A 21810-nucleotide genomic window follows, 5' to 3' on the forward strand; every position below is an offset into this window, starting at 1 on the left:
GGTACTATTCCTACAACACTGTGTGATATCCAGTTATTCTTATTATTAATCCTTTCATGTGGTTCCTTTCCTGGCATCAAGTAATTCCTCACACAAATGTACTGACCAATACTTTGTTGAATTCTCAAGAGATCCCCCTGCATATCTCCAGAGTTCATTGTCTGTGCACTTCTTTTCTCTCTAACACTCTGCTTTGTGAACTCTAGTTACCTTGGTTGTCCCAGACTCTCAGCTCCATTTCCTCAGTCAGGGAGTCCACCAGTCTCTGCCTGGACTTCTCTTCCCTGTACCATGACCTGGAAACTCTCTCTGAGAAGTAACTTAGGGCAATTAGAGGGATCACTTCATTTATTTCCCATCTCCTGTGGATCACTGAACTTTATTGCCTGAGGTCCAGTTTCTTGAAAACTGTTGTTTCATATGTCCTGTCTGATTTTTTCATTGGTTCAGGTGGGAGGTTAAATTGGTCCTTGTTACTAAACCTTGGCCAGAAGCCAATAACCTATTTTAAGTCTGTTTTGTTTTGATACAGGGTCCAGTTAAAGATTAGGCATTGCATGTCATGTCTTTGTTTCCTTTAATCTAGAATATTTCCCTACTATTTTTTTTTGGTCGTTTATGACATTGGCAATTTTGAAGAGTCTAAGCCAGTTGTCTTCTAAATTGCCCCACAATCTGGATCTGTGTGTTTCCTCATTAGATTCAAAGTAAACATTTTGGGGAAGAATACTATATAGGTGATGTATTCTCCATACTTCATCACTTCAGGTGACCCAGTGCTAAGTTTGATCACTTGATTAAGGTGGTATCTTCCATATCTCTCCATGGTAAAGTTATTTTTCCCCTTGGTAATTGATAAATAATATGTGGGGTGATACTTTGGGATCAGTGAAGATCCTACTTTCAAACAACTCTTCACCCAACTGTGCATCAATGATAATCCTTGTCTGAATCGATTATTACATTGATAGTTGCAAAATGACACTTTCCTAAATATATCATTACTTTTGCATTTATTAGCTGACATTATTCTATAAAGAAGAGCCCCCCCACTTTTCAATTTGAGTATCATTATGAACTCATGTGCTTTTTAAAAAGTTAACTATGTTATAACTTATTATAATGATAATGTTAGTCTTTGGAATGTTCCTTTTGTCCAGATTTGGCCAATGTGATCTCTGTTATTGTTTAACCACACGATGCTTTTTTATTACTAGAATAATTTCTAATATATTACTACTCACAAATAGGAACTGAGAAAGGGACTCCAGAAGGTGCGGTCTTATTCAGACTCTTCTTAGAAGTCTGCCTTCTTCCTGTGTACTCTCAACCCCAAGTGAGGCTTTCGGGTTGGAAGGAGATACTTCTGAATTAAACTACAGATCAATGTCACCCAATTCTAATCCCTATTCCCATATTTCTAGGCATACCATACCTACTGCCATCCTAATCCTTCTGTTGGGCACCTCTCTCCTCTATATTTATTTACAACAGTCAAGAGCAGCAATTGGCCAACCGGCCCCTATCCAGTTCTCCAGTCCATATGCCCCAAGAACTCCTTTTTGCACTGGTCTGTGGTGGCCGTGGCCTACCTCTTCTACCTACTCAAGTAACTCTTTTACCACGAATTTAATTACCTGTGTTTCCATTTATAGGGTCTTACCTAGCCATATGGCCTGCCGCCTCTGCCAATTTAAAAATACTGTTGAGGTTGTCTCTAAGACAGTCAAGCTGCGTTGTGACAGTGAATGCCTGACAGACGTCACACGTTGAGGTAAGTCCCAATTGTGGGATAATAAATTTTTAAATTTTAATTTAATTTTTAAATAATTTTTATTTTTAATCAATGATGATAAATTGTAATATTAATGATGTAATTGCATTATTTTAATTAATTCATTCAGAGTTCTAGCTCCCTAAGTTTCTAAGAACTACCCCCTTGCTAAAAATCAGATTCTTGGTTATATTATTAAGCTAATAATAGCTCACGTGCATAGTTAACTTAATAATGTAACTGATCCGCATATGTAAAGGAACAAGAGAAAGAATGGAAGGGGGAAGGGAATTAACATTAATGGCCACATATCCTATGCTGTGCTCTCTGCAAATGAGAACTTATTTAAATAGTGCATCACACTTTGTAAACTGATTTTATATACATTCGGTCTCAAGTACCCTTTGTCTTATAGGATGGATGTTAATATATTTTTGTTTCTTTTGTTTGTTTCTGCAATTGTATAAAGAGTACAAGTGATGCTGTTTTATGTCCTATTTGGAGCCTGAGAGTTTCTGGTTCCATAACCAGAAGCTTCCACCTAGCCCTTCTAATGGATGGGAGAGCTAGTTTATTCTTAGACTGTCCAGCTCTGAACTTGCTCTGAATCTCAAGCTTTTCTATCCACAAAACACTCAGGGGCTTTCAACTATTTTTCTGTATATTAGATTTATTGGCACTAACTTGATTACTTCCAAAATGTGCTTTCATGCCCAGGTAGCTTCAATACAGGTCTCTTTCAGTGATCTAGAGCACATCATATATAATAACACTTTGCTACATCAATAAAGACAATATTGCTGATTTTTCAACACATTATATATATATATATATATTTTGGCCGTGCCACACTGCTTGTGGGATCTTAGGTACCTAACCCGGGATTGAACCCGGGCCACAGCAGGATAATTGCCGGGTCCTAACCACTAGAGCACCAGGGAACTCCCTCAAACAATTTTTTTACTAATTATATTACTCCCTTCTCGCCCAGAAGTGGGCAGAAAAGGCATTTTTAATCTCCTTTTACAGGTGAGGAAAATCAAGATCAGAGGTGTTAAGTGCTATGACCCTAGTGCCCCGATCTCCTGTCCCCAGTTTGGGGCTCTCTGCAAGCCCATGCTCCTCCTTTCTCATGACCCTTCCCTCCTCCTTTGACCCTTACCAAAAATACTTTTAATCCTTTTGGAAGAGAAGCCCAGCTACACAATGGTACACATTAGCTTCACACAGTCAAAAGTTTTGGATGGTTCCCCAAGTAAAGCTAGAAATATTAGAAGTAAAATGAAATGAGAGCCAAGTAGCCATCTGAGAGAAGTTGCTTTCTGCCTTCTGTATGTTAGGACCTCAAGTATTATTCCATTGATTTGTTGAACATTCCACATTGGCATACAATCTGGCAAATCTCTTAACTTATAGCTGAGATCCCTACCCAAATTTTAGCAAAGAGCCAGGGCGGACATAGTGTTTTTTTCTGTATAGAGCCTTCTGTTATGGCGGCTGGGATATATGGAAGCAGGGACTGAGCAATGGACTTGGTGGGTGGCTGGAGAAGGACATGTCCATATGACCACCTGATAGTGGCGGTTGTTGTCATGGTCATCTGTAATAATAGCAAGACTGCAAGCACACTGAAAAGGTGGAGAGAGGAAGCCTCACACTCCTCTGCCTCTGAGGCAGGACAGGATGGGGTATGTGAATGTGATGAGTCACAGTATACCTGCAGAGAATCCAGCTGAGTAGGGGAGTATTTGTCTTCCAGCCTTGGCTTTTCCTGAGTACTGGCCCCTGGGAACCAGTGGAGTAATCCTGAATATAGTTACTATATTTCACGCTACAGAATTTTCTGAGTAGATAGCCACTTTTTCAAGAGATATCTTTTTCACATTTTGTTGTTGCCAGTCATAGGCTTAAGTGTGGGTTTTTTTTTCTCCTGAGTGGCACTCAAACGTTGACTGATTCCTAATTTATTTGGCTATGGACTGACAAAAAGCTGTCCAATCAGTCTTCAATTATCAAAAAGTGTCTCCTCTTTTTTGACAGATGAAGAAACATCGCTAGGGAATGCAGAAGGATCGTTGATGAAGGTGTTACAAGCACAGAAGGAGAACAACAGCCCTGAGCTGACTATTGAGTCAGAGAGGGCGTTCTCAGATAAAAGTGCTGTCAGCTTGTCAGGCTTCATGAATGAGCAGCTGGACTTTAATAATAAAAGTGATATTATCAGGGCACGAAATTACATACTGCCTTATATCTCAGAGGGAAATCTAGGAGATGTGGAATCAACATTATTACCATTCCTTCAACTTCTTTTTTCAAATACACAAGATGGAGATATGCTGCTGGGCCTTCTGTAAAACAATACAAGGAGCCCTTCTGTTAAACCTGTATGCAACAACTCAACTAAGAAAAATAAATTGAGGAAACTCCATTTTCTGGAAAATTTGTTAGATGCAGAAACTGAAGAAAAATTTGATGAGGTTAGAAAGGAAGAAAAACCTGCCACGCCTACGCGTTCCAACCTTTTAAGTGCCATGTTTAAACGCTACATCTTTCAAAAGAAGTTGGAAACTGCCCAACCACAGAAAGGCAGCCTAGCAAAGACTGAGAGTACAGAGGAAAAGCTGCTGAGAGTGAACAGGGTCCTCAAGGGCCCGAGGGGCCTACAGAAAATGCACCTCAAAGCAGTGGGAGATGACAGAATCAGGAGGAAACAGAATGCCCAGCCATCTGTGGTGAGCACTGCCGAAGAAAGAAGGCTCAGGAGGCCATCCCCAAGAAAGCTGAAACAGCTTCTCATGGAGCAGAGGCCCAGGAAGCTGCTGGGAAATTCGTCCAATGCAGACTCTTCATTCATAATGGAATACAAGGCAGCACGTTCCTCTACCCTGAAACAGTACTTCAAGGGCAGGCCTGCTGCCTCCATCTCTCCAAAATCCCCACCTGAGGTTAAAAGCAAATCAAAAGAATTATCCAACACTAAACTTGTTTTAGAGGATGCGAATGCTGAGTTAGAAATAGTAAGGATTTTGAACTAATCTCACATTCTGGGAAAAAATACATCTTCCATAAAATTACGACTCATCGGGTCCACAGAAAACCCAAAGTCAAAAGGAGTCAAAAGTTCAGAAAGAAAAGTTCACCCAATAGAATGATGCTTGCAAGCCCTCCGTTCTCTGTAGTGAGGAGTCTCATAAATTCCCCTCTGCGAGAGGCTGTTTCATCTTCAGGAGAAGAGACTTCTCAGGAAAATCCTTTTCCAGAATTATTTTCTCTTTCAGACCCATCTACAGAAAACACTACTTCAGAAAACAATACAGCACAAAATGTTTCTGAAGAAATTATTTCTACAGGAATTCTACTCTGCCAGGAGGAACCGGCCCTGGAAACACTACCCATAGGAACGTCTCCACTGCACATTCTGCTGTTGCTGCAGACAACAGTATGCCAACTGTTCAACACACCAACGAAACACAATGGGAGTACCACAACACGGGCACCGAATTATCCTCTAAGCCCACAGGCTTCACTTTCCCAGGGCTCACATCCCCGGGTGATCAAGTTGAAACTCAGCTAAAGCAGCAGCTACGGTCCCTCATCCCCAACAATGACATGCAAAGGATCATTTCTCATTTTATCCAGACTTTGAAAATAGACTGCTCGGAGACCCACGTGCAGCTGGCCTGTGCCAACCTCATCTCTAGAACAGGCCTCCTGATGAAGCTTCTCAGCAAGCAGCAAGAAGTAAAGGTGTCCAAAGCGGAATGGGATACGGACCAGTGGAAAAGTGACAACTCTATCAGTGAGAGCACAGAAGCCCAGAGTGGGCAGAAAGAGCAGGAGTCAAGTGAGGTGAGGAGAACCCCTGAAACATGGGACCTGGACTTTTACTCAGTTTAGGACATGCCGTGAACGTGCCCAAGCAGGAATACCACGGGCCCCTAGTCTGTATCTTATCTTCAGCCATGACACTGGCTAAGACAGTGATCTCCCACTTGGCTCATTTAGAGAGTGTGCCACTCTTCCTAGGGTAGACGAGAAAAGGACATAACACAAGACAAATAAATTGTAGATAAATAAATTGTGGAAGAAAATGCTAATGATAAGATAAATAACATTAAATTTAGCTTGTTCTTATAGAAGCTACTCGCCTGAAAGGATTGGGTTTTATAGTAGTTTAAGAATAGTTAGCTATTGTTTAGAATAGGTTTAAGAATAGTTAGCTTTCATCCCTTCTATCTCCTTGTTTTTAAAAAATTGTTATTTATTTTTTTAGCTCCCAAAAGAACTTCCAGTATATGGCTATAACAACAAACTCATCTTGGCAATATCTGTAACTGTAGTAGTGACGATTTTGGTTACAATTCTCTGTCTCATTGAGGTAAGGACAATAATTCATTCAGATTCAGAACCCACAAACAGAGAATCAAAGCCACCTTTCCACCTACTACTACTTGATTCCTCTCTTTAGTCGTGAGGACTGAGATACCCTTTGTTCTTTTACTGAAAAGTATATTCCCAGGATTTGTTTTTCTTTTTTCTTTTTTGGCTGCGTTGGGTCTTCATTGCGGTGCACGGGCTTCTCATTGCGGTGGCTTCTCTTGTTGTGGAGTACGGGGTCTAGGCGCGTGGGCTCAGGAGTTGTGGCGCACAGACTTAGTTGCACTGCAGCATGTGGGACCTTCCGAGACCAGGAATCGAACCTGTTTCCCCTGCACTGGCAGGCAGATTCTTAACCACTGAACCACCAGGGAAGTCCCAATTCCAGTACTGTTAGTCTTTTGTGTAAATCCATATTCCAATCTGGTGTCATTTTCCTTCTGCTTAAAAATACTTCTTTTAACATTTCTTATAGTGAAAGTCTACTAGTAATGAATTCTTTCACCTTTTTATGTCTGAGATAGTCTTCATTTTGCTTTAGTTTTGACAGATCTGGGTATAGAATTCTAGCTTGATAGAATTCAATTCACTACTTTAAAGATGGTATTCTACTGAGTACTCCTTTACATTGTTTCCAACAAGAATTCTGCTGTCATTGTTATCTTTTTTCCTCTGTATGTAGTGTATAGTTTTTTCCTCTGGCTGCTTTTAAATTTTTCTCTTTATTGCTGGTTTTGAGCAATTTGATTATTTTTTGTGCCTTGGAGTAGTTTTGTTCATGTTTCTTATGCTTAAAGTTCATTGATCTTCTTGACTTTGTGGGTTTATAGTGTTTACCAATTGGGAAAAGTGTTGGCTATTATTTCTTCACAATTTTGTATTGCTCCTCTCCTTCATGGATTCTAAGTACCCATGTATTAGGAAACTTCAAGTTGTTGCACAACTCACTGATGCTGTATTCATTTTTGTTGTCGTTTTATTTTGTTACTCTTTTTTTTTTTGTTTTGGCTGCATTGGGTCTTTGTTTCTGTGCGAGGGCTTCCTCTAGTTGCGGCAAGCGGGGGCCACTCTTCATCGCGGTGCGCGGACCTCTCACTATTGTGGCCTCTCTTGTTGCAGAGCACAGACTCCAGACGCGCAGGCTCAGTAGTTGTGGCTCTCGGGCCTAGTTGCTCCACGGCATGTGGGATCTTCCCAGACCAGGGCTCGAACCCGTGTCCCCTGCCTTGATAGGCAGATTCTCAACCACTGCGCCACCACGGAAGCCCCTATTTTGTCACCCTTTTTGTTTCATTTTGGATCGTTTCTATTACTAAGCCTTAATGTTCACTGACCGTTTCTTCCGCAGTGTCTAATCTGCTATTAACCTACTTCAATGTCTTTTTCATTTAAACATTGTTTTTAATCTCTAGAAGCGCAATTTGGGTCTGTTTTACATTTTCCATGCCTGTACTTAACATTTTCAGCGTTTAGTCTGGGTTTTGTAACATATGAAATACAGTTGTAATAACTTTTCTTCAAGTATAATAACTTTTTAAATGTTCTTTTCTGCCAATTCTAACATCTGTATGGACTATGGGTTAGTTTTGATTGATTGCCTTTTCTCCTCAGTATGGGTCATATTTTCCTACTTCTTTGCATGGCTGGCAATTTTTCATATGATCCTAAATATTGTGAGTTTCAGTTTACTGTGTGATATATATATATATATATATATATATATATATATATATATATATATATATATATATATATATATTCATTCCTGTAAAATCCTTGGGCTTTGTTTTGGGTGAAATTAAGTTACTCAGAACCATTTTATTCTTTTAGGTCTAGTGTTTAACATTCGTTGAGTACGAGTCCAAGTAGCCTTTAATCTGGAGCTCATTATTTGCAACTATGGAGACAAGTCCTTTCTGAGTATCATGAGGTTCTGCAGTCTGACTTGTAGGAACAGGTACTATTCCTACAACCCTGTGTGATATCCAGTTATTCTTATTATTAATCCTTTCATGTGGTTCTTTTCCTGGCATCAAGGAATTCCTCACACAAATGTACTGACCAATACTTTGTTGAATTCTCAAGAGATCCCTCTGCATATCTCCAGAGTTCTTTGTCTGTGCACTTCTTTTCTCTCTGATACTCTGCTTTGTGAACTCTAGTTACCTTGGTTGTCCCAGACTCTCAGCTCCATTTCCTCAGTCAGGGAGTCCACCAGTCTCTGCCTGGACTTCTCTTCCCTTTACCATGACCTGGAAACTCTCTCTGAGAAGTAACTTAGGGCAATTAGAGGGATCACTTCATTTATTTCCCATCTCCTGGGGATCACTGAATTTTACTGCCTGAGATCCAGGTTCTTGAAAACTGTTGTTTTATACGTCGTGTCTGATTTTTTCATTGTTTCAGGTGGGAGGATAAATTGGTCCTTTTACTTCATCTTGGCCAGAAGCCAATAACCTATTTTAAGTCTGTTTTGTTTTGATACAGTGTCCAGTTAAAGATTAGGCATTGCATGTCATGTCTTTGTTTCCTTTAATCTAGAATATTTCCCTACTATTTTTTTTCTGATCTTTTATGACATTGGCATTTTTGAAGAGTCTAAGCCAGTTGTCTTGTAAATTGCCCCACACTCTGGATTTGTCTGTTTCCTCATTAGATTCAAAGTAAACATTTTGGGGAAGAATACTATATAGGTGATGTATTATTCATACTTCATCACTTCAGGTGGCCCAGTGTTAAGTTTGATCACTTGACTAAGGTGGTATCTTCCGTATCTCTTCATGGTAAAGTTATTTTTCCCCTTGGTAATTGATAAATAATATGTGGGGTGATACGTTGGGATCAGTGAAGATCCTACTTTCAAACAACTCTTCACCCAACTGTGCATCAATGATAATCCTTGTCTGAATCGATTATTACATTGATAGTTGCAAAATGACACTTTCCTAATTCTATCATTCCTTTTGCATTTATTAGCTGACATTATTCTATAAAGAAGAGCTCCCCCACTTTTCATTTTGAGTATCATTATGAACTCATGTGCTTTTTAAAAAATTAACTATGTTATACCTTATTATAATGATAATGTTATTCTTTGGAATGTTCCTTTTGTCCAGATTTGGCCAATGCGATCTCTGTTATTGTTTAACCACACGATGCTTTTTTATTACAAGAATAATTTCTAATATATTACTACTCACAAATAGGAACTGAGAAAGGGACTCCAGAAGGTGCGGTCTTATTCAGACTCTTCTTAGTAATCTGCCTTCTTCCTGTGTACTCTCAACCCCAAGTGAGGCTTTTGTGTTGGAAGGAGATATTTCTGAATTAAACTACAGATCAATGTCATCCAATACTAATCCCTATTCCCTTTTTTCTAGGCATACCATACCTACTGCCATCCTAATCCTTCTGTTGGGCACCTCTCTCCTCTATATTTATTTACAACAGTCAAGAGCAGCAATTGGCCAACTGGCCCCTATCCAGTTTTCCAGTCCATATGCCCCAAGAACTCCTTTTTGCACTGGTCTGTGGTGGCCGTGGCCTACCTCTTCTACCTACTCAAGTAACTCTTTTACCACGAATTTAATTACCTGTGTTTCCATTTATAGGGGCTTACCTAGCCATATGGCCTGCTGCCTCTGCCCATTTAAAAATAATATTGAGGTTGTGTGTAAGACAGTCAAGCTGTGTTGTGACAGTGAATGCCTGACAGACGTCACATGTTGTGGTGAGTCTCAATTGCGGGATAATAAAATTTTAATTTTTAATTTAATTTTTAAATAATTTTTATTTTTAATCAATGATGATAAATTTTAAAATTAATGATATAATTGCATTATTTTAAATCATTCATTCAGAGTTCCAGCTCCCTAAGTTTCTAGGAACTACCCCCTTGCTAAAAATCAGATTCTTGGTTACATTATTAAGCTAATAAGAGCTCAGGTACATAGTTAGCTTAATAATGTAACAGATCCGCATACATAAAGGAACAAGAGAAAGGAATGTAAGGAGGAAGGAAATTAACATTAATGGCCATATATCCTATGCTCTGCTCTCTGCAAATGAGAACTTATTCATATAGTGCACCACAATTTCTTAACTGATTTTATATACATTAGGTCTCAAGTACCCTTTGTCTTATAGGACAGGTGTAAATTTATTTTTGTTTATTTTGTTTGTTTCTGCAACTTTATAAAGAGTACAAGTGATGCTGTTTTATGTCCTATTTGGAGCCTGAGAGTTTCTGGTTCCATAACTAGAAGCTTCCACCTAGACCTTCTAATGTCTGGGAGAGCTAGTTTATTCTTCCACTGTCCAGCTCTGAACTTGCTGTGACTCTCAAGCTTTTCTATCCACAAAACACTCAGGGCTTTCAACTATTTTTCTATATATTAGATTTATTGGCACTAACTTGATGACTTTGAAAATGTGCTTATATGCCCAGGTAGCTTGAATACAGGTCTCTTTCAGTGATCTAGAGCACATCATATATAATAACACTTTGCTACTTCTATAAAGACAATATTGCTGATTTTTCAACACAATTTTTTATTTTTGGCCATGCCACACAGCTTGTGGGATCTTAGCTCCTCAACCAGGGATTGAACCCGCACCACAGCAGGGAAGGTGGCGGGTCCTAACCACTAGAGCACCAGGGAACTCCCCCAAACAATTTTTTTACTTATTATATTACTCCCTTCTCGCCCAGAAATGGGCAGAAAAGGCATTTTTAATCTCCTTTTACAGGTGATGAAAAACAAAATCACAGGTGTTAAGTGCTATGACCCTAGTGCCCCGATTTCCTGTACCCAGTTTGGGGCTCTCTGCAAGCCCCCATGCTCCTCCTTTCTCATGACCCTTCCCGCCTCCTTTGACCCTGACCAAAAATACTTTTAATCCTTTTGGAAGAGAAGCCCAGCTACACAATGGTACACATTACCTTCACACAGTCAGAAGTTTGGATGGTTCCCCAAGTAATGCTGGAAATATTAGAATTAAAATGAAATGAAAGCCAGGTAGCCATGTGACACAAGTTGCTTTCTCCCTTCTGCATTTTAGGACCTCAAGTATTATTCCATTGATTTATTGAACATTCCACATTGGCACACAGTGTGGCAAATCTCTTAACATATAGCCCAGATTCCTGCCGAAAGTTTAGCAAAGAGCCAGGGCGGATATAGGGTTTTTTTTCTGTATAGAGCCTTCTGTTATGGCGGCTGGGATATATGGAAGCAGGAACTGAGCAAAGAACTCTGTGAGTGGGTGGAGAAGGACATGTCCAGATGACCAACTGTTAGCGGCGGTTGTTGTCGTGGTCATCTGTTATAGTAGCAAGAACGCAAGCACACTGAAGAGGTGGAGAGAGGAAACCTCACATTCCTCTGCCTCTGAGACAGGACAGGATGGGGTATATGAATGTGATGAGTCACAGTAGATCCGCAGAGAGTCCAGCTGAGTAGGGGTGTATTTTTTTTCCAGCCATGGCTTTTCTTGAGTACTGGCCCCTGGGAACCAGTGGAGTAATCCTGAATATAGTTACTATATTTCCCACTACAGAATTTTCTGAGTAGATAGCCACATTTTCAAGAGATATCTTTTTCACATTTTGTTGTTGCCAGTCATAGGCTTCAGTGTGGATTTCTTTTTCTCCTAAGTGGCACTCAAACGTTGACTGTTTCCTAATTTATTTGGCTGTGGACTGACAAAAAGCTGTCCCATCAGTCTTCAATGATCAAAAACAGTCTCCTCTTTTTTGACTGATGAAGAAACATCGCTAGGTAATGCAGAAGGATCGTTGATGAAGGTGTTACAAGCACGGAAGAAGAACAACAGCCCCGAGCTGACTATTGAGTCAGAGAGGGCATCCTCAGATAAAAGTGCTGTCAGCTTGTCAGGCTTCATGAATGAGCAGCTGGACTTTAATAATAAAAGTGATATTATCAGGGCACGAAATTACATACTGCCTTATATCTCAGAGGGAAATCTAGGAGATGTGGAATCAACATTATTACCATTCCTTCAACTTCTTTTTTCAAATAAACAAGATGGAGATATGCCGCTGGGCCTTTTGAAAAACAATACAAGGAGCCCTTCTGTTAAACCTGTACCCACGAATTCAACTAATAAAAATAAATTGAGGAAACTGCATTTTCTGGAAAATTTGTTAGATGCAGAAACTCAAGAAGAAATAGATGAGGTTAAAAAGGAAGAAAAACCTGCCACGCGTACACGTTGCAAACTTTTACGTGCCATGTGTAAACACTACATCTTTCAAAAGAAATTGGAAACTGCCCACCAAAGAAAGACAGCCTAGCAAAGACTGAGAGTACAGAGGAAAAGCTGCTGAGAGTGAACAGGGTCCGCAAGGGCCCGAGGGGCCTACAGAAAATGCACCTCCAAGCAGTGGGAGATGAGAGCATCAGGAGGAAACAGAATGCCCAGCAATTCTTGGCAATCCCTGCCGAAGAAAGAAGGCTCTGGAGGCCATCCCCAAGAAAGTTGAAACAGCTTCTCATGGTGCAGAGGCCCAGGAAGCTGGTGGGAAAGTCCTCCAATGCAGAGTCTTCATTCATAAAGGAACACAAGACAGCAGGTTCCTCTACCCTGAAACAGTACTTCAAGGGCAGGCCTTCTGCCTCCATCCCTCCAAAATCCCCTTCTGAGGTTAAAAGCAAATCAAAAGACTTATCCAACACTATACTTGTTTTAGAAGATGCAAAGTATAGAGTTAGAAATATTAAGGATTTTGAACTAATCTCACATTCTGGGAAAAAATACATCTTCCATAAAATTAGGAGTCATCGGGTCCACAGATAACTCCAAGTTAAAAGGAGTCGAAAGTTCAGAAAGAAAAGTTCACTCGATAGAATGATGCTTGCAAGCCCTCCGTTCTCTGTAGTGACGAGTCTCATAAATTCCCCTCTGCGAGAAGGTGTTTCACCTTCAAGAGAAGTGACTTCTCAAGAAAATCCTTTTCCAAATGATTTTCTCTTTCAGACCCTTCTACAGAAAACACTACTTCAAAAAACAATACTGCACAAAAAGTTTCTGAAGAAATTATTTCTACAAGAAAGTCTACTTTACCTGGATGTACTGGCCCTGGAAACACTACCCATAAGTATGTCTCCACTGCACATTCTGCTGTTGCTGCAGACAACAGTATGCCAACTGTTCAATACACCAACGAAACTCAATTTGAGCACCACAACACGGGCACTGAATTATCCTCTAAGCCCACAGGCTTCACTTTACCAGGGCTCACATCCCCGGGTGATCAAGTTGAAACTCAGCTAAAGCAGCAGCTACGGTCCCTCATCCCCAACAGTGACCTGCGAAGGCTCATTTCTCATGTTATCCAGACTTTGAAAATGGACTGCTCAGAGACCCACGTGCAGCTGGCCTGTGCCAACCTCATCTCTAGAACAGGCCTCCTGATGAAGCTTCTCAGCAAGCAGCAAGAAGTAAAGGTGTCCAAAGCGGAATGGAATACGGACGAGTGGAAAAGTGACAACTCTATCAGTGAGAGCACAGAAGCCCAGAGTGGGCAGAAAGAGCAGGAGTCAAGTGAACTGAGGAGAACCCCTGAAACATGGGACCTGGACTTTTACTCACTTTAGGACATGCCATGAACGTGCCCAAGCAGGAATGCCATGGGCTCCTCGTCTGTATCTTATCTTCAGACATGACACTGGCTAAGACAGTGATCTCCCACTTGGCTCATTTAGAGAGTGTGCCACTATTCCTAGGGTAAACGAGAAGAGGACATAACACAAGACAAATAAATTGTAGATAAATAAATTGTAGAAGAAAATGCTAATGATAACATTAATAACATTAAATTTGGCTTCTTCTTATAGAAGCTACTCGCATGAAAGGATTGTGTTTTATAGTAGTTTAAGAATAGTTAGCTTTTGTTTAGAATAGGTTTAAGAACAGTTAGCTTTCATCCCTTCTATCTCCTTGTTTTTAAAAAATTGTTATTTATTTTTTTAGCTCCCAAAAGATGTTCCAGGATATGGCTGTAACAACAAGCTCATCTTGGCAATATCTGTAACTGTAATAGTGACGATTTTGGTTACAATTCTCTGTCTCATTGAGGTAAGGCAATAATTCATTCAGATTCAGAACCCAAAAACTGAGAATCAAAGCCACCTTCCCACCTACCACTACTTGATTCTACTCTTTAGTCATGAGGACTGAGATACACTTTGTTCTTTTACTGAAAAGTATATTCCCAGGATTTTTTTTCTTTCTTTTTTTTTTTTTGCCTACAATATGTCTTCACTCTGGTGCGCGGGATTCTAATTGCGGTGGCTTCTCTTGTTGTGGAGTACGGGCTCTAGGCGCGCGGGCTCAGGACTTGTGGTGCACGGATTTAGTTGCTCCACAGCATGTGGGACCTTCCCAGACCAGGGATCGAACCCGTGTCCCCTCCACTGGCAGGCGGATTCTTAACCACTGCGCCACCAGGGAAGTCCCCACCGGATTTTTAAAGGAACTCCACTCCCAGCAGATCTCTATGGAATTGGATCCATGATAACAAGCCATTGGACTATTTTGACAAGTTAAGTTTATAAGAAGGCCAGAGTTGACATGATAGTAAAATTTCTTCAACTCAAAAAGCTATGCTGATTTGATGTACTCACCAGTCACTCTCTTTCTACTGTTGATTTCTTTCCTTGGTGGCTGAAGTGATGAGAGACATATGATCTCCATACTCATGGAGCTATCAGTCACCCTGGGAGGGCGAAAAGGACATGCCTAAAAGATAAATGTGTGATCTTGTCAGTTCCTTAGGTTTACTTAGCAGCTTTCTTCTCCAGTGTATTAGGAATTGTGTAGATAGGTTCCATTAAAACACTGCAAGTAAAATCCTGTAGCAGGCTACCCTAAAGTATGTCATATTTATAGCAGCCTATTCCTGGAGCTAGCCTGTTTACCTTTTGTTCAGTTACATAATGGTTTATTACTTTTCCCAACAGGCAGTTGCTAGCATTAAAAGAGTGATTTTAATGAGCTGGCAATCTTGATTCTACCCTACCAGTCCAACCTGCTTTATTTACCTTTTCTCTTGTTATGGCAGCCCTCCTTTCCAGCCAGAGCAGCTCCTCACTATACACTAGTTACACCACACCCATTCCTACTTTTGTCTGTGCCTTTGCCCATCTAAAATTCCTTGATTTTGCTTTGCCTGTGGAAGTCCTATGAATCCCGCAAAAGCCAACTCAAGTTCAGATATCTTTCTTCATAAAGCCTTCCCTGAATACTCCAGCTCTCCTGATCCTAGTCCTGTGAGGTTTGTCACCATTTCTTAGGGGCCATAGCAAAGCAGTCCCCTCCCCTCAGAGCTCACAAAAGTGATAAGCAGTTTTTTAAAAGGCAGCCCCCCAAGAGAGAAACACCAAGGTTAGCACATCATGGAGCTGAGCAGAGACGTGTAAGGACCAATGGCTTCCTGGCCTATCAGACTTGAATAAAACCTGACATGATGTACTAACTTCTAAAGAGAAATGTGTCTATCTGCAGGAGGGTTGGTCAGTAGTGAAAGCATAGAAAAGGTGAGGAGAGACCAACATGGGCAGTGCCCATCCTCACATTGCCCGAGAGTAGAGATGGCACCTTAGGCCTCAGAACTGAAGAGTCAGGCCCACTAGCCAGGCTGTGCCTGTTGAGGAGCTGGATGGATCCAGCTGCCTCAGGCCTTCCCATTAAATTCTGGATTCAGCTGATTCCTTTTCTAATTCTGTTCTCACCAAGTAGCCTTCGATTGTGTGATTGTGCTTTAGTGTGCCACGGAGGCCTGTCTCCACAGAAGGTAATTCTCTGATTGTGTAGACACGGATGCCCTGTGTGTAGAACAGATGTATTTCTCATTGTCAAGTAATAATTTGGCATTCTGATTTTTGATCAATCCTGTGCTATTGATAAAGTGAGACTGCCACAACAGGAAGACGTGAGTTCTCTGTTGGTGAGGAAGCGTATGATTTCTGAGCCTAGGAGGCTGGGGACTAGCATGGGGTCAGCTTGCTAGTCATTGGCCATTGCCCAGACTGTCCCCTCTACATCTCCAGGTGGCATGTGGCCTTTTGCTTTTTTAGAATTTCTGTAAAGTCCCCTTTTTATTGTTTTTAACTTCTATGGAGTTTAACCTTGCATTTGTTTTGTTTTGGCCTGTGGGATCTTAGTTCCCCAAGTAGGGATTGAACCTGTACCCTCGGCGGTGAAAGCGAGGAGTCCTAACCGTTATTTTCTCTCCCCACTTATAAGATAAGCTCTTCGAGGACAGGGGCCATGCAGTGTTCTTCCTATGGTAGACACTAATGGTGTTCAACGGAACAGAGCTGAGGCGTTATGTCAATTCCACAGTGAGGAATCATGCAACCAAATATTTATTTGAAGTAGCATTGAGTAGAGCAATAGACCCAAGTGTTCTTAAGACTTTTGAAATGTCATGTTTTAACATTCCAATCAGTGGGAGAAAATGAATAAATGGTGATAGAATAGCTGCCTAACTATTCGGGGGGTAAAGAATAGCAGATCCCCATTTGTCATCTTAAATAAACATATTCCATAAATGTGAAAAAAGACCACATACAGGTATTAGAAGGAAATAAAAGCAATATTTTTATAATCTTATAGTGGGAAAGAACCTTCAGAGCCTGATGTCACAAGCAGAGCCTTTGATATATTCCACCATCTTGTCTGTGACACCAGCTTAGCACTGATTCATGCCAAGAGTAAGATGAAGAGTTTTCCATATATTGTCTGATTTAATGCCCACAGTTCTGTGAGGATGATATTACTACCCCTCCTTCATAGATGAAGGAGATCACTGTAAGGCCCCAGTGGCCAAACCAAAAGCAGAAGCCAGTTTCACCCGACTGCAAAGCTTGTGCTCCCTACTCCACTCTTTTGTCTTGTCTCCTTAGAGACAAAAACACTGGAAAGATTCGAAACACTGAAATTCAATGAAAGCCAGTATTTCTTTACTATAAAGCGTTTTTTGTTTGTTTGTTTGTTTGGGGGTGGCGGGGTTTGGCCATGCTGTGCAGCTTGCGGGATCTTAGTTCCCTGACCAGGGATTGAACCTCTGTCCATAGCAGTGAAAGCGCCAAGCCCTAACCACTGGGCCACCAGGGAACTCCCAACAGTGTTATAAGTCAACAAGAAGACGACAAACAGTCCAGAGGAAAAGGGGGCAGGGGCTGTTCAGAGTAGCAGATGTGTTGACAGTCTGTTACCATATCTGCCCGTCCTCTCCTCATGGCTCATGTGGGGTGGGTTTTGTTAGCCAGGCCTCTGTCACCTCATGACGTAAAATAATCTCTAATATTTTCTTCAAGTACTTTTATAATCTGTCTAGAATTTGTTGTATTTGTTTTTTAGTGTGGTTGAGGTAGGGGATCTAACTTTTTCCCCCTCCATGAAGATATAATTGTTTTCAAATCTTTCACTGAATGGTTTATTCTTTCTTCCCTGCTCTAATATACGATCTTCATCTGGACTCTATTCTGTGATCCAGTTATCTTGTCCTGTACCAGTACCAATATCACACTGCTTAATTCCAGTTGCTCTATAACATATTTTATATCTGGTAGGGTAAGTTCCTACTCTTTGACCTTCTTTTTCATACATTTCACAACTATTCTTACATATATTCTCTACCAAATGTCAGCTAGCCAGGTTTTATTTAAAAATTATTTTGGATATAAATGGATTGCATTGAATTTGTAGGTTAATTTGAGGAGAATTGATCTCTTTACAACATTCTAGGAGGATGGTATCTCATGCCATGTAAGTTCTTCTTAATATCCTTCAGAAAAGTTTGAATATTTTCATCACAGAGGTCTTACAAATTTTTGGTTAAGTTTATTCCTAGGTACTTTATGCATTTTTATTGATGTAGTAAATGGGATGTTTCTTCTGTTTTTTAGTGAGTTATTTGTGTTATATGGGAAAGCTATTGAGGCTTATAAGTTGATCTCTTGATTTTGTATGTAGCCATCTTACTCATGTTACTCCCAGTAAAATTTCGGTTGATTCTTTTGGTCTTTTTAGGTCCCTCATTTCATATGCAAATATGTTTGTCTCTTCCTTTCCAATACTTCGTTTTTCTTATCGTACTGATTAAGACCTCCTCCACAATGATCGATAGTAGCAGTAATGATGGGCATCCTACTCTTGTTCTTGACCATAAACAATGCTTAGGTTTCTGCTAGATACTTTTATTTTCTTTTCCTACTTCTAAGAGGTTTTATTAGGAATTATCTGTTGAACGTTATCTAGAACAGTCAATAAAATATATCGCCAGCTGCATGCAAGACCCTAAGTTAGGTACCGTGGAAGACTCAAAGGATTATTAAACAGGGTAGAATTCCTTTCCTTAAAAAAGTTATCATCTCACTGGGTAGATAAGATTTAAAGTAAAAAGGAATGAATAAGGATTTGGAAATAGTTGTAATGGATAATCATGATCATGTTTTCTTTCAAAACAGATTTATTCTCACAGAATTGCAAAAGGGGAAGATAAAAAAAGAAGCAGAAGGTAAATATTGGTCTGTTAAAGCAGAATTTTACAACTAGAGGAGAACTTAGAACTCATCTATTTCAATTTCCTCACCAAAGGCAGGAAGAATGTCTAATTACCCTAATGGTTTACCCTAATTTATTTATCAGCAGAATTAGCTCCCCAGCCCAAGCTGAGTTAGAACAGGACTGGCACAGTTTCATCTGCTTTCACTAGTCCTTTAAGGAAAGAAGGTGGACGGGGAGAGGTTTTGGTTGTACCAGTTCCTGCTGGCCTGGTGCCTGATTCCTAGGCATCAGGCCAGGCCAGAGGTCTTCTAGGAGGCTCTGGGGTAGGGGGGACCACATGGTTGGGGATTTAGGGGCTGGCCTCACTCAAAGCTGACGAAAGGTAGAACATATGAGTCCCTTCTGTAAAGTGGCAAGAAAACCTCCCTTCTCACCCTACTGTTTTTCAGGCCCCTACTCTCTGTTCCCTTTATCCAAACCTCATAGAATTTTAACCGGGAGAAACTTTAGACAGTACTTTGTCTCTTCCTTTTATAATAAGGAAATGGAGAAAGAGAAAGGGAAAATATCTTGCCCCATGGTCATACTGCTAGTGATTATCAAAAAGAACATGGTCGCTTTCCACTGAGGGCTTCTCTACTGATCACACTGTGCTTGGGCTGTGAGCTCCGTTTTATGTCACAATTCAGTATACACATACTATATGGGCATAAGTAGTTTCTGAAACAAACTTATTGTGAACTCTGATTTTTTTCTATTCTATTTGTATTCAAAAAGAGTATTTTGTGTTTCCCTGCTGGTCATGGCCTTTAAACTGATTTCACAATTCACTGACACCTCAGTGACAGCCTGCAGTATGAAAGTCAGAGAGCTATAGATAACTTTGCTAGTTGGGTTCAGGCGTTTACTTAGTGTGATTCAACTTATAGGTTAGGATAGAGCAGCCAGGAAAATAAAAGCACCTCCTCCCCACAGCCACACCCCCAGCAAATGCTGCATGTGCGACTAAGTCTGAAGCGGACTGGTGTGAAGCGCATCTAGAGAGTAACGTGTTTCTGCCCAGCGCCATAGTGCAGTGTTTTCGCTGCACAAGGGCACTTGGCCAAGGGCCAATAAAGGTGAACGGAGCTGAAAATCCTGCCTATACTCCATGCTAAGCCACATGCAAAGGTCTCCCCAGAGACACTGGGGGGCCATTTTGGACAGACACAGAGAACTTCTGGAAGGCCAGCATGCATGGAATGATTTTCAAGATCCCGGGTCCGTGGTGATTTTGCTCATTGTGCTTATGGACTGAGGTACCCATTTAGTCCTAATAAGACCAGAGATAACACATTGTGAGAGAGATGAAAAATGACATGTAACACTAACGGTGTGTGTTTTCCTCCAAGGGGCTTTTTTCGCTTTCTGCTGCGTAAGAGAAGCTCAGGGGAAAGTGAGAGTCAGCTAAATTTGAGGAGGTTAAAGTACTGTGGCCAGAGAAAGCAGGGGAGATGCTGAATTAATATTTCCCTTTCTGTGTTCTAGGAGGGCTTTTTCGGAGAAGGCGGCCACTTTGGCTTAGGGATATGTATAGGCCTCTCAACGCCACATGCAAGGAAAACATGGCACAGAAGCTACACGACAGGGAGTCTTCTGATGAGGATGAGATATTCTATAAGGATGCAGGGTAAATGATAGGGGACAGTTTAAAATTCTCATCTAAAATGAGGAAATAATGAAAACAATAATTGTTCCTTTCAAAAGTAAAAGCCTTGGCATTATTCTTCTTACCCCAGGGAAGTCATCAAAGCCCCAGCAGAGAAGCTTCTGGCTGCATATTGGGTTGATGAAGAGGCGAGTGAGGAAAGTGAGACAGCACACGAGACTGCCACAGAGTGAGCCCTGTTCTGCCTCAAGCCACCTGCAAATTTTATTTTCTAATATTGGCTTCTCAGCATTGCTTGTAAAATACTTATTTTTCTCATATTAAAATGTATAAATTCATAACCAAGTCTAACCATGTGGTAAGGAATTAAAATGTAAATAGTTGAATATTTATACACCACTAACAAGGGCCGCAAGAAGAAGCAGAGCTGAAACTAGAATCCCTCATGGTAGCCAGTACTTCCACAAGAGGAAATGTGGGCAAAGGAGGATGAGTAGAAGGATGAAGAGGGGCTTCCCTCCCTTGTTTCCCCAGTATCATCAGTCCCTGGGAACTGGAAAACATACCATCCTCAAGGGGCATAGATCATTAGATCAAATAGCAATTTATTCTGGTGCTCTCTCTCCTGGGTCATCAAGTACCAGTTATTTACAACATGCTCGACCTCCTGCCCATAGAGGACCATCTACTTCTGGCCCCTCTCGTACGGTCATTGGGGTTGCCAGAATATTTGGATCACTGGTCCTCCCTCGACTGTGGAGCCAAGGCCTGACTCTTCTCCCAAGTTCTCAAACTCATGTACAAATGTGTACCCTGTCTTGGTAGGGGGTTCTCCACCATTTCAAGCTGGTGGAAAATTCCCATTGGGTTGTTTTTTTTCTTTAAAAAGAAATCCCAACCCTTGGATAACTAGCAGGGAGGTGCCAGAAAGACAGGGTAAAGAAGAATGTGTGAGAGCAGCCATTGCCCAAGACGGCCCTCCTCAGGCCCTGGCCTCTCCTGACCCCCCTGAGGGTCAGCTGTGTGCTGCTCGGCTCCCTCCAGCTCAGCCCAGCCCCAAACCTACCCACCTCTTGCCTCACCCAGCACAGGCCCAGGGATGCATGATTCCAAGTGATTATATAGTGACAGTGCCACCTGCGAAAAGTGCAAAGGCCCTTCCACTCCTGCAAAGAAAGTCATTAATCACATTTCTTAAGTCAGTGAGAGTTAAATACATTAATGAGTAAAAGAAATTCTGAATGAACAAGATCTGATAATCTACCAAAATGACCACAGATAGTGCTGGTGGTTTAGTAATATGAGGTGAAGGACTGTGCAAGCCATGGGGTGATAGCACACGGTCCCCCAGAGGATCAGTGGGCCTGGGAGATAGCCCAGCAGGTTCTGCCCGTTGGGTGGGGTTCCAAGCAAAGTGAACGGCCCATCAGTTCTTCTGATTTATGAGTTTGCTGATGCTGCATGAGAGACATCT

The 21810-nt window shown here is 41.1% G+C and overlaps 1 protein-coding gene across 2 annotated transcripts; it reads left to right on the top strand.

Annotated features, from left to right (window-relative positions):
* Positions 1-3815: 3815 nt before the first annotated feature.
* Positions 3816-20562, top strand: LOC309619329 (leucine-rich repeat-containing protein 37A3-like). 2 transcript variants are annotated; one of them, XM_082374444.1, is made up of 5 exons: positions 3816-5623; positions 6048-6152; positions 18649-18698; positions 20216-20357; positions 20467-20562. In XM_082374444.1, exons 1-4 carry the CDS (start codon positions 5216-5218, stop codon positions 20250-20252), a joined length of 600 nt encoding a protein of 199 aa, XP_082230570.1. In that variant the 5' UTR covers positions 3816-5215; the 3' UTR covers positions 20253-20357; positions 20467-20562. The 2 variants fall into 2 exon arrangements, with proteins under 2 accessions (XP_082230570.1, XP_082230571.1); XM_082374445.1 differs by lacking the exon at positions 6048-6152.
* Positions 20563-21810: the final 1248 nt, after the last annotated feature.

This window comes from Balaenoptera borealis, assembly GCF_965194805.1.
Source record: "Balaenoptera borealis genome assembly, chromosome: 20".
Classification (NCBI taxonomy): Eukaryota; Metazoa; Chordata; class Mammalia; order Artiodactyla; family Balaenopteridae; genus Balaenoptera; species Balaenoptera borealis.